The sequence below is a fragment of the Dicentrarchus labrax genome, unplaced genomic scaffold (genome assembly GCF_905237075.1).
Source record: "Dicentrarchus labrax unplaced genomic scaffold, dlabrax2021, whole genome shotgun sequence".
NCBI classification, from domain to species: Eukaryota; Metazoa; Chordata; class Actinopteri; family Moronidae; genus Dicentrarchus; species Dicentrarchus labrax.
The window spans coordinates 10,954,851-10,972,604 of NW_026136723.1; the positions used below are offsets into that span (position 1 = coordinate 10,954,851).

General features: G+C 38.0%; 3 protein-coding genes across 10 annotated transcripts in view; 2 read left to right on the forward strand and 1 right to left on the reverse strand.

The window, feature by feature from the left end:
• The window catches only part of LOC127357905 (glutathione S-transferase A), a 114,591-nt gene that overhangs the window by 68,280 nt on the left and 28,557 nt on the right, over positions 1-17,754 (forward strand). The window lies entirely within an intron of this gene.
• The window catches only part of fhod3a (formin homology 2 domain containing 3a), a 63,645-nt gene that overhangs the window by 22,611 nt on the left and 23,280 nt on the right, over positions 1-17,754 (forward strand). For all 5 annotated transcript variants that reach the window (XM_051390452.1, XM_051390447.1, XM_051390449.1 and 2 more), the window contains exons 4-5: positions 6,141-6,208; positions 7,142-7,247. In XM_051390452.1, coding sequence (XP_051246412.1) covers positions 6,141-6,208; positions 7,142-7,247 — 174 coding nt within the window. The remainder of the gene's footprint in view (positions 1-6,140; positions 6,209-7,141; positions 7,248-17,754) is intronic.
• LOC127357904 (aspartate and glycine-rich protein-like) lies at positions 9,904-17,181 on the reverse strand. 4 transcript variants are annotated; one of them, XM_051390472.1, is made up of 3 exons: positions 15,622-17,181; positions 14,435-14,953; positions 9,904-11,313 (listed from the first exon to the last, which is right to left on the reverse strand). In XM_051390472.1, the coding sequence occupies exon 1, from the start codon at positions 17,149-17,151 to the stop codon at positions 16,207-16,209; it is 945 nt and encodes a 314-aa protein (XP_051246432.1). In that variant the 5' UTR covers positions 17,152-17,181; the 3' UTR covers positions 9,904-11,313; positions 14,435-14,953; positions 15,622-16,206. The 4 variants fall into 4 exon arrangements, with proteins under 4 accessions (XP_051246432.1, XP_051246433.1, XP_051246434.1 ...); XM_051390473.1 differs by having other exon boundaries at positions 9,904-10,874; positions 14,001-14,953; XM_051390474.1 differs by lacking the exons at positions 9,904-11,313; positions 14,435-14,953 and adding an exon at positions 12,140-12,203.

The following is a 17,754-nucleotide window of genomic DNA, read 5'->3' on the forward strand; positions in this document are numbered from 1 at the left end:
CAGTTTTATAAATTCACTGTTTTTCCAGCAAGAAAATGAGAGAACTTTCCTTTTGTACTCTGAGCCAGCATCTAGTGGTCATCAGAGGAACTGCATCTTAGTAGTGTATACAGTTGCATGTTTATTTAAACCTGCAATAACTTATATGGAGCATGGAAATGAGCTGATGTGCAGTGGGTGAATTTGAATTGAGCAAACAGTTGCCTAGCTGCACATTCAACAAATACGGAGCAACATTAGCATTCATTCAGTTGTGTTTCTGTCCACCTGACGAATTTAAGGACAATATTCTATCACTTTATAGCTCACTGAGGGAAACAGATGTGGGTCTTTAGCTGCTAAATACTCACTAAATACACAATGTAACTAGTTGCCAACGTTGCTTGAGAAGTAGCCGACAGTATTTCTTTAGAGCTTTTTGCTAAAAAAAAAGAAAGAAAAAAAACCAATAGTCACCAATAGCTTATGCTTACGTCCATTTGAGATGCTCATATGCTGAATGCCAAACAGATTCTTATTTTTCTACCTTCCTGCAACCAGGTTGCCTTTAAAAAACATCTGCTGAGCTGTCTGCTTATTGCTACTGTAAATCTGAGGATTAAGCATAGTAGTAGTAGTAGATCGTTGCTGCCATTTGCTAAATCCAATAAAGCAGAATTAGACTTCAGTCAATTGGGGACAGTCTGATGTTGAATTTGATGCATTGTTGCAGCAGTGTAACAAAACCAAAACACAGTGCGGTTTTGAGTGTATTTGCTGTGGATTAGGCCTAGCGTAGCCTGGGCTGGCCTGTGTGTTTTTCTGTTTGGAGATGTGTAGATGGTGCAGTAAATGTTGAGGGATTAGTCAAAGCTGAAGGGTCACAGCACTAATCTCATTATGGCAGCAGGGGAAGGAGGGATCTGACCACTCCTGAACGACTTAGCAGACAGCCTCGGCACTGGGGGAATCCCTATTTTACTGCAGAGGACACTCCCATGCACACATGCACACGTGTGCTGATGCACATACAGGTGGTTTCTTTGTAATTTTATGCTACATTCTGAATAAAATGCACAGTAGTTTATTTATTCTTTACACCCTTAAAAACATTGTAGAATTGGATGATGCACAATAGACATATTTGATGACATATTTTCATATCTGTTGGGTGTTTAGGATGTGATGAACCCTATGCGAGCATACACCAAGCTCCAACAGTAACTGGACTCCAGTGTGTGTGTCACTCCTTCGATTAAGCTCTAATTATAGAGCTAGCCCTACATACTGGGAGAGGCTGAGGCAGTTATTGAGTTAGGCAATGGTGAACAGTTTATAGGTTTTGTGTATTGTTTAACAGAATTAAAAGATTATGGAACCAGGAGTTTTGTTTTAATCATATTAGATTACATTTTGTGGGTCGCGTTTTTCCCCTCTTTTCAAGATAATTAAAACTTTGAGACGGAATATGGGGCTTGATGACTCGTTAAGGCTGACCTATTGCAGTGCATGTGAGGTCATGGTGAAACAGTGTGGACAAGAACTGCGAGTCCTCCAAAACAAAACAGTAAAACTCCAAGCGAACCTATAAATGAAATGTGCTTTTCTGTCTTTTCCTTCATCTGTCTGTCTGCACTCAGCAAACACAGGCACTGGCTTACACATGGGCGCGTGCACACGATCACACATACACGTGTGCATGCACACACACACACTCAGCCCATGCACAAGCCACAATGACACATCCCAGTGAGTGTTTTAGCTTTTCGTGTGACAATAATAAAACCTAGGGCCAGGAAAAAAGGAGAGTGACCAGCAAAAGACACGTGGACAGGCAAATCCTCCATTCAAAAACCATCCTTTCACTATTTTCTCTCCTTCCTCTTCATATATATCCCCACGTCTACTGCTCTGTCTGTTAGGCCAGTGGAGGGCATCTATTTAATATGCGTTATCTTCCTAGTTTGAGTTTTGCTGTTACTTCAGTCTGATGCAGGCACTTGTAGCAGTGTTGTCAGGCCAAACTGTTTGAGGTGAAGGTGAGAGTGATTTGTTTGAATTATTTCCAACTTGAATGCACCATCACTCCAGACACGCAGTGTTAAGACAGCTGGAGCCCTTTGTGCCAATGGGAAAATGGCCCATGGATTATTTAGCATGTCAAACTCTGTTTACTCTGGAGCAGAAGGGTAATTATGTTGACAAGACTTTGTTGCAAGCTATTGGGTGATTACAGGGTATTGCCATGACGACATTAATGTTGGCACGTAAGGCTGTTGGTTCAACTGCGCACCGCAAAAAAAAAATCTTAACAAGTTTAACAAATTTACTACTAAAGGTTTAAGTTTGAAGAAAACATGTGAAGAATTCTCTCTGAAGATATTTGCTTCAAGAAAATCTGAAAAGAGGATTTTCTTTGTAAACAAATAACCAAAATGACCTCTCCCATCTCGAAGTTGTCTCTCGAAATATGAATTTAGAATTCATTGTTATATTAAATGACGTATGAAGGTGGTTTGTTTGTTGAATGTCTTAAACATATATGGAGTCTGTGTTGCTCATTTCTCTTACTATCTCTCTTATGGCATTGCACATCATCTGTATCCAGCTAGGATAATGAATCAGTCATATATGTTCACTCCAACATCAGCCTGCACATAGCGGGTCCTTAATGGGTCCTATGCAGCCGGGATACTTTCGTATGAGTCTGTAGCTCAGTTAAAAGACATAAAGCTATGTAACGATTATATGAATATTTGTGATAGGTTCGTATGTATTTGCATGTCAGGGATCACACTCACCTAAATTCATTTTACTATTTACTATATTAAGGACGGTAACGGCAAGGCTTCCATTTTAGTGCATTTTATTTATAAACTGTAAGATAGCGAATGTTTTGGAGAGGTTTACATCATCATAATTGCAGATATGAAGAAAAATAAATAATAAACAGAATATCAAATAAACCTTTGCCTAAGATAGTATTCCACTTTCCAGAATTCAGTGTTTGTTTATCTGCATTGCTGGTCGTTCTCCTTGTAAACTCTGGCTATTTATAACACAGTGTACCTACCTTTTCACACCTGCATCACTACTGGTGAATGAATCAAGCCAAGTTTAAGGCTTATCACTGCTGCTGACATGCTCCTGATGGACAGCAGACGTTTTGGTAAAGGTTACCCTTGACAGGCCCACTCATGACCTGATGAAAAGCATGAACATTACACGTGACGGCCTGAATAAATCATTGACCCTCAAGGGCCAGACGGCGTGTTCCCTACATCAATAAGTGGCCACTTGATTTCCAGGGAAACCTAGGGAAACGACAACAAGGAAATCACACCAAACTGGTTATTTGAAAAGAGGACTTAACTGAGCCACTGCCTCTCCTCTATTGACAATGGACAATATCTTTATTGTTGTTGAGATAACAACATGCCAATCTCAGACCTAGAATGTGAATTCAATATATTATTTTCTGTACCACAGGTATACCAAAATGAATTAAACCTCAGTTTTGGCCGTTAGTGGGATGGGAACCTCCAGACATCAGACATAAATGTCAGATGCTTCGGCTTTGGAATTGACTTGTGAAGCTGTCCGATTAGAAACTTACTAAAAAGATATTTAACTGGGACATTTCACATCGTCATCCCTGGGCTAATAAGTTAAAATCCTTATTTTACTTGAAGTATTTGTTATTCATTTTCCAGAACAGGTTACTTTGTGATATTCAGGAGATTAGGAGTACAATGTTTCTCATGTATAGAACATGTCTCATAAAGAATGGTTGCAGTGTAGAACCTTATAAGTACAACTTAAACAAAAAACTAAAATCCCTTTGGGCACAGTCAGCGTTCAGGAACATTACCATTAGTCCTGGAGACCAGTAGGTTTAATGCCACTCCTGAGGACGACAGACTGTATTTGTTGTGTGAAACTGAGAATGAGGTTCTCTTTGTGTTTTGCTGTCGTTTCTAGGACAAGAGGGTTGTACTTTTTAGTGACATGTCTTCCATTTATAATGATTTCTTGGCTTGATGATTATAAAAAAGCTTGAATTGTGCTTCAAGAAGGGAGCCAACTTTTTGTGCCAAGCTGAGGAAAGAAGGCAGAATTTTGTTTAAGACTGAGCAATATGATAATTTATAATTTGTAATTTTTTGAATGGAATCAAATGTTTGATCTCTGTACTGGCACCATATATGTGAAGTCAGCTGACACAAACAATACAACACTGTTGTACTGTTTGTACTGTAAACTAAAAATTTTTTTCAACCAGCTGGACTTGCTCAGAAAAGGATAAAAATCTACATTTAACTCAAATGACATGACAGAGACATGTATGTAGTTTGTGTATTTTTAGAAGGGGAATTCCAGATCTTCGGCTCTCTCATTTGTCTCCTGCCTTGATTACCCAGAAGCAATTGGCCTTCTTTCCTCAGTTCAGACACTGGCCCATACTCAGTGGCCACCCCTTTCCTTTCCTTTCCTTTCATTTTCTTTCATTTTCCTTTCCTGTCCTACCCTCTCATCTATTTTTCTTCCATCCCCTTCTCTTTCATACTTATGTATAAAAGTTCTTTCCTCTCTTTCCCTCCTACCATAGTTTTTTCATTTCTTTTTTTTAGTGAGTTTAGAATCACTTTTTCCCACACATTTAGAGTGCCAGTTGCCTCTTGGCACTTATGATTTGGATGATTTGATTATCTGTGCTGTAGACTATCACAGATGTGTTTCATGAATTCTGCTGCTGATCTCACAGGAAGGGTCCTGCAGGTGGAGAAACAGACAGGCCTGTAGTTCTTTGTCTGTGTGCGGAATGATAATGATTTTGACCCTGGCCTTGGGTTAGCGCTGTCTAGCTTAGCGACGGTTACCACTGAGCTCCAGACGGCAGGCCCTTACCTTCCTACGCTTTTAACCAACCCCCGTCCCGATGGACTGACGGATTTGTCATCAACACACAAACTCTGGATTTACACACGCAGGTTTCCAAACCCCCTGCTGACACACAGTTGAATGCACAACTGTTCATTCTCACAAATGGACAGAATGGGCACTCAACAAAACAGACTTTAAGCTTAATACAGATCACTAGGGAACAATATTACTGTTGTCTAGACATTATAGTAGTATGTGCATGCAGTACAGATACTGTAGGCAACTTCAGCTAACAATAATGTTCATCACTGTTTCCCAAAGAACAATATGACGTCCTCAAATGTCTTGTATTGTCCACAACCGAAAGATATTCAGTTTATCGTCATAGAGGATTAAAGCAACCAGAAAATATTCACAACTGAGAATCTGAAATGAGAGAATTTGGAATTTATTTCTTAAAAAAATGATCAGAATAGTTGTCAATTTATATAATAATTGACAACTAAATAAGACAAAAACAATAGCACTTATTACAGCCTAAAAAATTATCAAACTATGCAAATATAGTAGAAATATGATGATTGTAATAATATTACAGCAGGATATACTATAGAATATGATAAAATACTGTAAATACAACATTAAGTGCCAGAAAACCACATTTTAAAAAAGATTATTGTAATGTTACCATAAGAGAGTTCACAGGGTCACCATGAACATTATAAGGCCGTGTTATATCATAGAAGTATATTAATGATCTCTTTGTGTCCAAGGATAGAAATAATAAGGGTAAATATCAGTGTGGTGGTATAAGAGCTCATAGCTGTTGGTTCTGAGTGCTTTCCGTGTCGTGACCTGAATACCTCACTGCTGAAACCCAGCCAGCAGCTCATTAACATTCCAATACAGCTCTAATCATCACTGCAATGCGCGTGTGTGTGCGTTCATGTGTGTTTGGGTGTGTGAGGGAGACCATGCACGTGTCGCCCTGTGAGTGAGGACGCGGTGAAAGTGTGTGATGAAGTGCCTGCCCCAGGTGATCAGAGCCGAGCGGTGTGATTGGTTCCATCGACTCCCAGCTTCCTCTAGCGTATCAAACTATTGTGCAGCTTTTTGCACAGCTGAGACCCATTTTACACAGCAGTTTTATTGATCTAGTCATGAAACACATGAAGAATGGTTGAGAGATGAAAAGTGCACGGGGAGATAAACAATGCAAACAGACTCTCTTCAATAGCAAAAAATAACAACTTCTTTGTCTCTTTCTCTCCTTGCAGAAAGACTGTATAACTCCAATGGACGTGACTTGAGAAGGGCACTGTTCTCTCTAAAGCAAATTTTTCAGGTAACACACATATTTCACATGCAATTACTGTCAGTTTGTTGTTGCAGAACACAGTTGGTTATTGTGGCCACTGTGCGCTTCCATGATGACAGGGATCTCCATCAACGTGGCATTTCTCTCCCTGTGTGTGTGTGTGTGTATCTGTGTGGGTGTGTGTAGGTCTGTGTGTGTGTGAGTGTGTGTGTGTGTGTGTGTGTGCGTGCGTGGGTGTTTTCATTTGTGTTTGTGTGAATCTTTATTTTAAGATGAGAGGAGTCAGCCACCTAAAATACCAAAGGGCTTTTTCTGGAGCACACACACACACACACACACACACACACACACACACACACAGAAAAGAATACACAAATATAATAACACGTAGTTCAGCAAACAAAATTGCAGTGGGAGAACTTTAAATTACTGCAGTGTTTAAGTGCCATCGTAAGCATCATGAATATAATTTGCTCACATTTATTGCCCCCCATGGAAAAACACCTACCAGTGATATAACTTTATCTCAGGCTCCAAGCTTACCTTTCACCTAAAGCCGTTGAATGAGCAAAAGTAAGATGTCAGAACTCACAGAACTCAGACAGTGCACCAGAAGGTAGCATTAGTTTAAGACTCCTTTTGCGTTAGGTCAGACAGCTACCTTTAAGTGTTTTCATCATCCTTTTAGTTTTGTTTTTGTAACAGGAGATGATGTGTCAAAGCAACAAATTGTGAAACACACAGTTGTTGATGTGTGTTGTGTGTGTATCAGCTGGGGGAACCAGTGGGGGTTCTGGCAAGCAACTTAAATCCTAATCCTGCACATTACTGACCCCATGTGGTAACAAAAGTGAGTGAACTGAGTTTTAGAAGGGATTTTTGTGTGGTTCTGTTTGTATGCAGTACAACATACACTGGTGTGGCAATAACCTATCCTATACTTTCTCTGTTTTACTTTAGGATGACAAAGATCTGGTCCATGAGTTTGTGATCGCTGAAGGTCTGACATGTCTCATCAAGGTGGGAGCAGAGGCTGACCAGAACTACCAGAACTACATATTAAGAGGTATAGTCTCTCCCACTCTCGAATGACCATAGTCAGATATTATAATGCAAGTAGGAATTCAGACATTAATATACAATATATTTAGAATATTGTTATGGGGGAAAAATGAAAGAAATTCTTAAATATTAAGATTTTACACAAAAAATGAAATAAATGTAACAAAATTTAAATGATAATGGAACCAATAGTGAACAGTTGTGATTGTAATACTGTAGGACTTCTACAAAATCTGAAGCCTAATGTAGTCAATTGAACAAAAATGTGTGATAATGCATAAAAAATAACAATGACATTGATATATAATTGGGGATGCACGATAACTTTTTTTTAAAACGATACCGATAACTTCCAGCTCCTAAAGGCCGATACCAATACCGATAACCGATAACACACACACATATACATATATATATGTATATATATATATGATCATGACCTAAGATCATGACATTAATACTATGAACAAACACTTTTGACTCTTCAAATGGAGATAGGCCTATTTATTTTTTCCAATGAAAAACTATTGGCAAGCCTCTCAAAAAAAATAAAGGCCCCTTGAACTGATGCAAATACATGCAGCGAGATTACAAACTGAAAAGTGCATTCCAGAAGTTAAAAAAAATAACTAATAATATAGAAAATTGATGCACTGACACAAGTTAGATTCAAACATTTCTATGTAAACACAATCTGAAAAAGTGCATTCCTCAATAACAATAAATAAAATGTGCATAATGCACTGACACAAGTTAGACTGAAAAAGTGCATTCCATAGTAACAAAAAATTAAGTTTAAAGGATTTTGGCTTATGGTTCTATTCAAATGAATACCTTTTCACTAAAGTAACTGAGGCTCAGTTGTTTTATCGAGACAGAGAGAGAGAGAGAGAGTTTTATTTACTTATTTAACGAAATGTATGGAATTGTTCTTATGTCATTTATTTGTAGCTTTGGCAATATTGTTGTTTTACATTCATGCCAATAAAGCTTATTTGAATTGAACAGAGAGAGAGGGAGAGAGAGAGACTCGTCGAAGCGATGGCTTAAGTTTCAGGTGACTTATCAGGTTTGACGTATTGAAGCTCGTGCTACTTTTACCTCCTCGTGGAAATTGCTTGGAACATTTGTTACAAATAACAAGCGACCTGTCTTCTTCAGAAACTTTGAAAAAGTCCCACACAATCAACGCCATGTCGTTTGTTATCAAATGTAAGCACGCTGTGCTGCATTCATGGTGTGACGGAAATTCCCTGTTCCCACGTTTGCTAGTCGTTATTTCGGCCTTTTTAAGTTCATGTTTCTTTCGTTTATGTGTAACATGTGGAAAAATACTGTGGATATCAATTCAAGTAAGCAACTACCAAAATTATGACCGAGTTAACGAGTTCTTTTCCGACATGAGGGGGTATTCTTTCATTTTCCCAGTCAGAAAGCGGTTTTCTGATTATGCCAACGTCACTTGAACGCAGGATTCACTGTGGGGCATTCAGGTCTCATAGTGAGAGCGGGGCACTGCAGTGCTGACAAAATTATATATGTTATCGGGGCTATTCGTCATGATATCGGACTTATCGGTATGACGTAATAATTTCCTGATATCGGCCGTGCACCCCTATATATAATTATAATAGCATTAAAAAAACTAAATTGGGATGTGACCATAACAATATGAGATGAGATGAGTATAGCAATGAAAGAAAAAGAGCATTTTTAGGTTAATGTTATGTTATGTTATATATTGAGCCATTCCACTCTAGCAGCTCGTTCATCTCTCAATAATAGTTCCTTGGTTTGTTAAAGTTAAAGTTTGTTAAAAAATCTTTAATTTTCCAAGAGTTTGAAGATGGAAGAATCTCTGATATAGGTTAACATTTATGGGCCTTAGCATTTATGAACATGTATTAAAAATATCACACACGGCACACACACACCCAGAGAGTAAATGGTAAATGGACCTGTACTTGTAAAGCGCCTTTGTAGTCTTCCGATCACTCAAAGCGATTTTACACTACATGCCACATCTTTCACACACGTTCACATCAAACAGAAACTAACTCATTCATGCACACTTACACACTCATCACACAGCATCGGGAGCAATTGGGGGTTCAGTATCTTGCTCAAGGATACTTCAACATGCAGCCGATCGAACCAACCTTCCGATTAGCGGACGACCCGCTCTACCTCTGAGCAACAGCCTGTGTCACACATGTGTCACGAATAATAATTTCATGAGCTGCATAATTATGGAGTGTTTTTGTTGCTATTAATTGCCTAATGGCAAAAAAAAAAAAACTTCTCTTCCTAAAGCCCCCAACTGTGAAAACATTGTAACGCAGGGCATTTACAGCTCTTTATTTATATAATATATCTGAACGATTCACAAGCATGTCTGTCAGGTGTAACAACCGAGCTGGCATGAGTGACTGAATGTGAACATGACACAATCTTTCAAATACGCATTCATTTGTTGAAATGTGTGTGCAGACGTGCAGCAGCTGGGGTATGGGAGTAGAAGCTGAAGTAAAGACGTTACGGAAAGAAACACAGTGCTGTCGTTTCCTGATGATTTGTTAAACTGTTAAAACGTCCACCGTGTGTGGTCATGCAGGAAAATCACTTAAAACCCCATCACCAATAAAACACTGAAGGGAAGATAATGTATAACTCTTTATTTCTATAAATGTATAAATCAACAATCAGCAAACAGATTTTTCAGGTATAACATGGAATCTTCTTTGAAAAAGAACAAATTTAGACATAACAATAGAGTTAAACTGCTTTGATACAATAAATCATTAGGTACTGATTTTATCTGAAAATATGGTTTCAATTTCTCTAATACAGTAAACACTGAAAAATAGAAAAGAAAAAAGTAAAAAATATTATCTGTGACGAGATTAACACTCAGAACTCAGTTAATCTTCAGACATCAGAACTGTTTATGTGGTTGATTAAAAGTTTCTTTTTTTTCCATCTGCCCTGCCTACTTTAAACTGATAGAAGAGCACAAATAAAACACAAGTGCAAATGTAATACACTGTACTTGTCTCCTAAAATGACAGAGAACTGTGTGTTCATGTTGGACACTGACCACTCTGACAGTTCTCACTAAGAAAAACTTTTCATTACACTACAATGCAACCCCATGAACTGTCCTCCTTTAATTCCTTAATCAGAATGCCGTAAGGTCGAATAGAGCTCTCCACTATCTTTCTCTCCTCCTTGGCAGACGTTCCTTTACGAACAGGAATGAGCCAGTAGTCAGATCGTTGGCAAATCTCTCTCTTTTTAGGATCAATTCGGTTTTGTAGGATCACTTTGTACTTTTTCCCTGTTGTCTCCGATGTGAAGGTCTTGGCATACTCCTCTCTCTCAGCGACATGTATGTCTGGTGTTGAGTAGATTCCTCTTCCATACATTGCTCTATCTCCTGCTTTGTAGTGTTCTTTGATGATGCCTTTGGCTCCATCTAAGCTTGTTCCATGGTAGGAAACAGGCCATTCTCCAGGTACAGAGTGACTCCTCCACCCATCTGGGCCCAACCAGGTGTCTCCGTCTGGATATTTACCCTTGACTTTCAAGGCTATGCGGTACCACCCTTTTGGACGCTCATAAAGCTCATCACCTCTCTTACACTCAGCCAAGTCAGAGAGATTAGTGAAGTCGTGGTCATACTGTGGGTCAAAAAAATCTTCCTCATCAATGAAAAGTTCCTTCAAGTAAGTCACAAGTTGTTTCCCGATGAGGTTGCAGAGAAGAAATTCACCAACCGTCAAAATACCTGCTGTTGCCTCACATGTTTTCTTGTCATAGGGTTTAACTTTTTCTCCAAGAAGTGAAGACAAAGCTTCAAATTTCAAATTTGAGTCCAAATACATGGTTGAGGACGATGAGAGCAAAGTTGTTGCTTCCTTCTCTCGTTCACAATGTGTGTGTGCTGAGTTCTCTCTCTACACTGAAAACTATTTTTGACATGACAAGAGAATTTTCTTTCACTTTCATTTTGATTCCTAGCTGGAAGAATCTCTGCTGCTTGGTTGCTTTGACATCAAGCAAACAAATACCTCTTTTATAGTCTGTTGGAATGACTCTCACAAAGTTATCACAAATTATCTATCTAGTTAGCTATCACTGAAGTACAAACTGGGTGTGTGTTGCAACATTCCTGGAAACAATGCTGTATTAAGCTAATGCAAACCAAACATTTCCTACAACTGCAGCTTCACATTAAAAGCATTTACTTGGTGAAACACAAGTTATCTTTTATTATGAAGTAGTCACAGGAAATGCAGTGTTAAATATTACAGGGAGTAATGGAGCAATAAGTAACTACAGGTGTCACCAACCAGGACTGAAATCTTAAGGATTGGTACAAAATGTAAATTAGGAGTGCAACAGATATTGAGTTCAAAGCTCATTCAGTGATAGGAAAACCCTCTCTTTATTTATATACAGTAACAAATGAACAGTTAACCAACAGGTTTTTCAGGTGTAGCATGGAAACTGGATTAAGCAAAGTCCTGTGAATAAGAAATAACTTAGAAATTAACTATAGAGTTAATGCTTTGATAAAATAAATAATCAAATGTCAATTTTATCAGTTACTTAACCACAAGGTTTCATAAATATTTTCTCATCTTAGCTGGTGGGTCTTAAACCACCTGAAAAATGTGGTTTTAAATCAGTATTTCTCTTCTGCAGTAAACACTTAACACTTAAAACAAAGCATCCTTAGTTATCTGTGAAGAGATGAACACTCAAGACCTCTGTTACTTTTCTTTTCAGAACTGTGTGGGTGCGGTCACACGTTTCCTGTTTTTTTCCCATCGGTCCTGCCTACTAAAAACAGGAAGAGTAGTACAGACGAAACACAAATACGGAATTATCATATAAAATGACAAAATGTATTATTGTTTAATATTTTTGACAGAAAATAGTTTGTTCTAGTTCAAACCTACCGCTCATAGTCAGAACCTAATAGAGGAAATGGGTATTCAGGGTCTTTAAAAGAGTTTTATGTTTACGTCCATCATTTTTTACCATAGGAGAATGACAGACACAACTTTTTTCATTTTAAATGAAAACAAATACTTACAGAAACAACAACTGTTAATTACTATACACTGTATAGCACACTTACACACTCATCACACAGCATCGGGAGCAATTGGGGGTTTAGTATCTTGCTCAAGGATACTTCAACATGCAGCCGATCGAACCAACCTTCCGATTAGCGGACGACCCGCTCTACCTCTGAGCAACAGCCTGTGTCACACATGTGTCACGAATAATAATTTCATGAGCTGCATAATTATGGAGTGTTTTTGTTGCTATTAATTGCCTAATGGCTTGCTATTTGCAGCCATGTGATCAATCTTACAGCAGCTGGGCAGTTAGTGTAGTTATCCCTGAACAAAACTTCTCTTCCTAAAGCCCCCAACTGTGAAAACATTGTAACGCAGGGCATTTACAGCTCTTTATTTATATAATATATCTGAACGATTCACAAGCATGTCTGTCAGGTGTAACAACCGAGCTGGTATGAGTGACTGAATGTGAACATGACACAATCTTTCAAATACGCATTCATTTGTTGAAATGTGTGTGCAGACGTGCAGCAGCTGGGGTGTGGGAGTAGAAGCTGAAGTAAAGACGTTACAGAAAGAAACACAGTGCTGTCGTTTCCTGATGATTTGTTAAACTGTTAAAACGTCCACCGTGTGTGGTCATGCAGGAAAATCACTTAAAACCCCATCACCAATAAAACACTGAAGGGAAGATAATGTATAACTCTTTATTTCTATAAATGTATAAATCAACAATCAGCAAACAGATTTTTCAGGTATAACATGGAATCTTCTTTGAAAAAGAACAAATTTAGACATAACAATAGAGTTAAACTGCTTTGATACAATAAATCATTAGGTTCTGATTTTATCTGAAAATATGGTTTCAATTTCTCTAATACAGTAAACACTGAAAAATAGAAAAGAAAAAAGTAAAAAATATTATCTGTGACGAGATTAACACTCAGAACTCAGTTAATCTTCAGACATCAGAACTGTTTATGTGGTTGATTAAAAGTTTCTTTTTTTTCCATCTGCCCTGCCTACTTTAAACTGATAGAAGAGCACAAATAAAACACAAGTGCAAATGTAATACACTGTACTTGTCCCCTAAAATGACAGAGAACTGTGTGTTCATGTTGGACACTGACCACTCTGACAGTTCTCACTAAGAAAAACTTTTCATTACACTACAATGCAACCCCATGAACTGTCCTCCTTTAATTCCTTAATCAGAATGCCGTAAGGTCGAATAGAGCTCTCCACTATCTTTCTCTCCTCCTTGGCAGACGTTCCTTTACGAACAGGAATGAGCCAGTAGTCAGATCGTTGGCAAATCTCTCTCTTTTTAGGATCAATTCGGTTTTGTAGGATCACTTTGTACTTTTTCCCTGTTGTCTCCGATGTGAAGGTCTTGGCATACTCCTCTCTCTCAGCGACATGTATGTCTGGTGTTGAGTAGATTCCTCTTCCGTAGGTTGCTCTATCTCCTGCTTTGTAGTGTTCTTTGATGATGCCTTTGGCTCCATCTAAGCTTGTTCCATGGTAGGAAACAGGCCATTCTCCAGGTACAGAGTGACTCCTCCACCCATCTGGGCCCAACCAGGTGTCTCCGTCTAGATATTTACCCTTGACTTTCAAGGCTATGCGGTACCACCCTTTTGGACGCTCATAAAGCTCATCACCTCTCTTACACTCAGCCGAGTCAGAGAGATTAGTGAAGTCGCAGTCATACTTTGGGTCAAAAAAATCTTCCTCATCAATGAAAAGTTCCTTCAAGTAAGTCACAAGTTGTTTCCCGATGAGGTTGCAGAGAAGAAATTCACCAACAGTCAAAATATCTGCTGTTGCCTCACATGTTTTCTTGTCATAGGGTTTAACTTTTTCTCCAAGAAGTGAAGACAAAGCTTCAAATTTCAAATTTGAGTCCAAATACATGGTTGAGGACGATGAGAGCAAAGTTGTTGCTTCCTTCTCTCGTTCACAATGCGTGTGTGCTGAGTTCTCTCTCTACACTGAAAACTATTTTTAACAAGAGAATTTTCTTTCACTTTCATTTTGATTCCTAACTGGAAGAATCTCTGCTGCTTGGTTGCTTTGACATCAAGCAAACAAATACCTCTTTTATAGTCTGTTGGAATGACTCTCACAAATGTTGCTTTTCTTGAAGATTTTACATTAAATTAATGTCTGCCAAGTTATCTATCTAGTTAGCTATCACTGAAGTACAAACTGGGTGTGTGTTGCAACATTCCTGGAAACAATGCTGTATTAAGATAATGCAAACCAAACATTTCCTACAACTGCAGCTTCACATTAAAAGCATTTACTTGGTGAAACACAAGTTATCTTTTATTTGGTTTTAAATCAGTATTTCTCTTCTGCAGTAAACACTTAACACTTAAAACAAAGCATCCTTAGTTGTATGTGAAGAGATTAACACTCAAGACCTCTGTTACTTTTCTTTTCAGAACTGTGTGGGTGCGGTCACACGTTTCCTGTTTTTCCCATCGGGCCTGCCTACTTAAAACAGGGAGAGTAGTACAGACGAAACACAAATACGGAATTATCATATAAAATGACAAATTGTATTATTGTTTAATATTTTTGACAGAAAATAGTTTGTTCTAGTTCAAACCTACCGCTCATAGTCAGAACCTGATGGAGGAAATGGGGTTTCAGGGTCTTTAAAAGAGTTTTATGTTTAGGTCCATCATTTTTTACCATAGAAGAATGACAGACAGAACATTTTTTTTTTAAAAGAAAAAAAAATAAAAAAAAAAAAATTATAAAAAAAAATAAAAAAATTTAAAAAAAAAATTTTTTAAAAAAAAAAAAAAAAAAAAAAAAAAAAATAAATATAAAAAAAAAAAAAAAAAAACCCCAATTTGGAAAAAAAAAAAAAAAAAAAAAAAAAAAAAAAAAAAAAAAAACGTTTTTTTTTTTCATTTTAAATGAAAACAAATACTTACAGAAACAACAACTGTTAATAACTATACATTGTATAGTACTTTGTAACTGTAAAGCACTTTGTGACTTATGTCTGTGAAAACAGTAAACACTTAACACTTAAACCAAACATCCTTAGTTATATGTGAAGAGATTAACACTCAAGACCTCTGTTACTTTTCTTTTCAGAACTGTGTGGGTGCGGTCACACGTTTCCTGTTTTTCCCCATCGGGCCTGCCTACTTAAAACAGGGAGAGTAGTACAGACGAAACACAAATACAGAATTATCATATAAAATGACTAATTGTATTATTGTTTAATATTTTTGACAGAAAATTGTTTATTCTAGTTCAAACCTACCGCTCATAGTCAGAACCTGATAGAGGAAATGGGGTTTCAGGGTCTTTAAAAGAGTTTTATGTTTAGGTCCATAATTTTTTACCATATGAGAATGACAGACAGAACATCTTTTTTCATTCTAAATGAAAACAAATACTTACAGAAACAACAACTGTTAATTACTATACATTGTATAGCACTTTGAACTGTAAAGCACTTTGTGACTTATGTCTGTGAAAAGTGCTATATAAATACATTTTACTTACTTACTATATCATATGAGCAGCGAACCAAGCCAGAAACTCTTTGACAAAACAAAGTAATTTGTATTTGCTATCGATCCTCTATTCAGACAACTTTGGCCCAGTATCAGTTTATAAATATTTAAACCAGTTTGACTTCGACCTGTGGCCCTTTGCTGTGTGTCATCCCCTCTCTTTCTCTCTCCCCCTTTCCTGTGACCCTTCAGCTATCACTATCGATTAAAGGCAATAAAGCCACCCAAAAGTAAAAAAAAAAAAATACTTAAACCAAGGATGACAATAAATTATATACACGAGTGATCTCGCTCTAATTATACATCAATGAAATCAGCAGATGTGTCAACTCCACGCATCATCATCTTCACTGCCTCTGTCACTGTCATCGAAATCATCATAGTCATTGTAATCACTGTCATCCTCATCTTCATTGCAACTGTCAGCAACAATTTCATCATCGTATGTGCTGTTGTTATTTTCCTCGTCATCATAATCATCGCCATCGACATTGCCATCATCATCGCTTTCCTTGCCGTCGTTATCGCCATCACCAGAGCCATTTTCATCATCATCATCATCATCATCATGGAAAATGTCATCGACATTGGCGTCATCATGTTTGCCATCGTTGTCGTCATCATAATCGCCACTGATGACGTCATCGTCTTCACTGTCATCGACATCAGGACCATCATCGCTTTCATCGTTGTTGCCATCCCCATCACCATAGCCATTTCCATCGCCATTGCAATTATCATCGACACTGCCATCATAAGATTTGCTACCATCTTTGCTGTCATTGTCGTCATCATTGCCATCGTCATTACGGTCACCATCCTCATCTCCCTCGTCATCGTCCTTTAATTTCTTAATCAGAATGCCGTAAGGTCGAATAGAGCTCTCCATTATCTTTTTCTCCTCCTTGGCAGATGTTCCTTCATGAACAGGAATGAGCCAGTAGTCATCTCTTTGGCAAATCTCTCTCTTTTCTGGATTGATTCGATTTTGTAGGATCACTTTGTAACTTTTCCCTGTACTCTCCGATGTGAAGGTCTTGGCATATTCCTCTCTCTCAGCGACATGTATGTCTGGTGTTGAGTAGATTCCTCTTCCATACATTGCTCTATCTCCTGCACTGTAGTGACTTCTGATGATGCCTTTGGCTCCATCTAAGCTTGTTCCATGGTAGGAAACAGGCCATTCTCCAGGTACAGAGTGACTCCTCCACCCATCTGGGCCCAACCAGGTGTCTCCGTCTGGATATTTACCTTTGACCCTCAACGCCATGCGGTACCACCCTTTTGGCCGCTCATAAAGCTCATCACCTCTCTTACACTCAGCCGAGTCAGAGAGATTAGTGAAGTCGCAGTCATACTGTGGGTCAAAAAAATCTTCTTCATTGATTAAAGGTTCCTTCACATAAGCCTCTTGTTTCCCGATGAGGTTGTGGAGATGAAAATCATCAACAGACAAAATGTGTGCTGTTCTCCCACATCTTTTCTTGTCATAGGGTTTAATAATTTGTCCAAGAAGAGAAGATATAATTTCAATTTTCAAGTTTGAGCCCAAATACATGGTTGCGGAGGATAAGAGCAAAGTTGTTGCTTCCTTCTCTTGCATGTGTTGTGTGTGGTTTGTGGAGTATGAGAATTGTCTTTCACTTTAACTTCAATAAACAACAACTATGCAAGAAACCGGTTCTACATTCTTCCCTCTTGACATCATCAACAATTTGAAACTTGGTAATAGATCAAGGAGGAAATGGAGCTGCAAAAATGCAAAATGCTTGTAATAATCTCTCCATTCATACTTTATGGAAACATACTGACTACAAATGTCTTTTTTTGCTGTACTTAAGTAGGGGCGGGGAAACAATATCACATGTAGAGG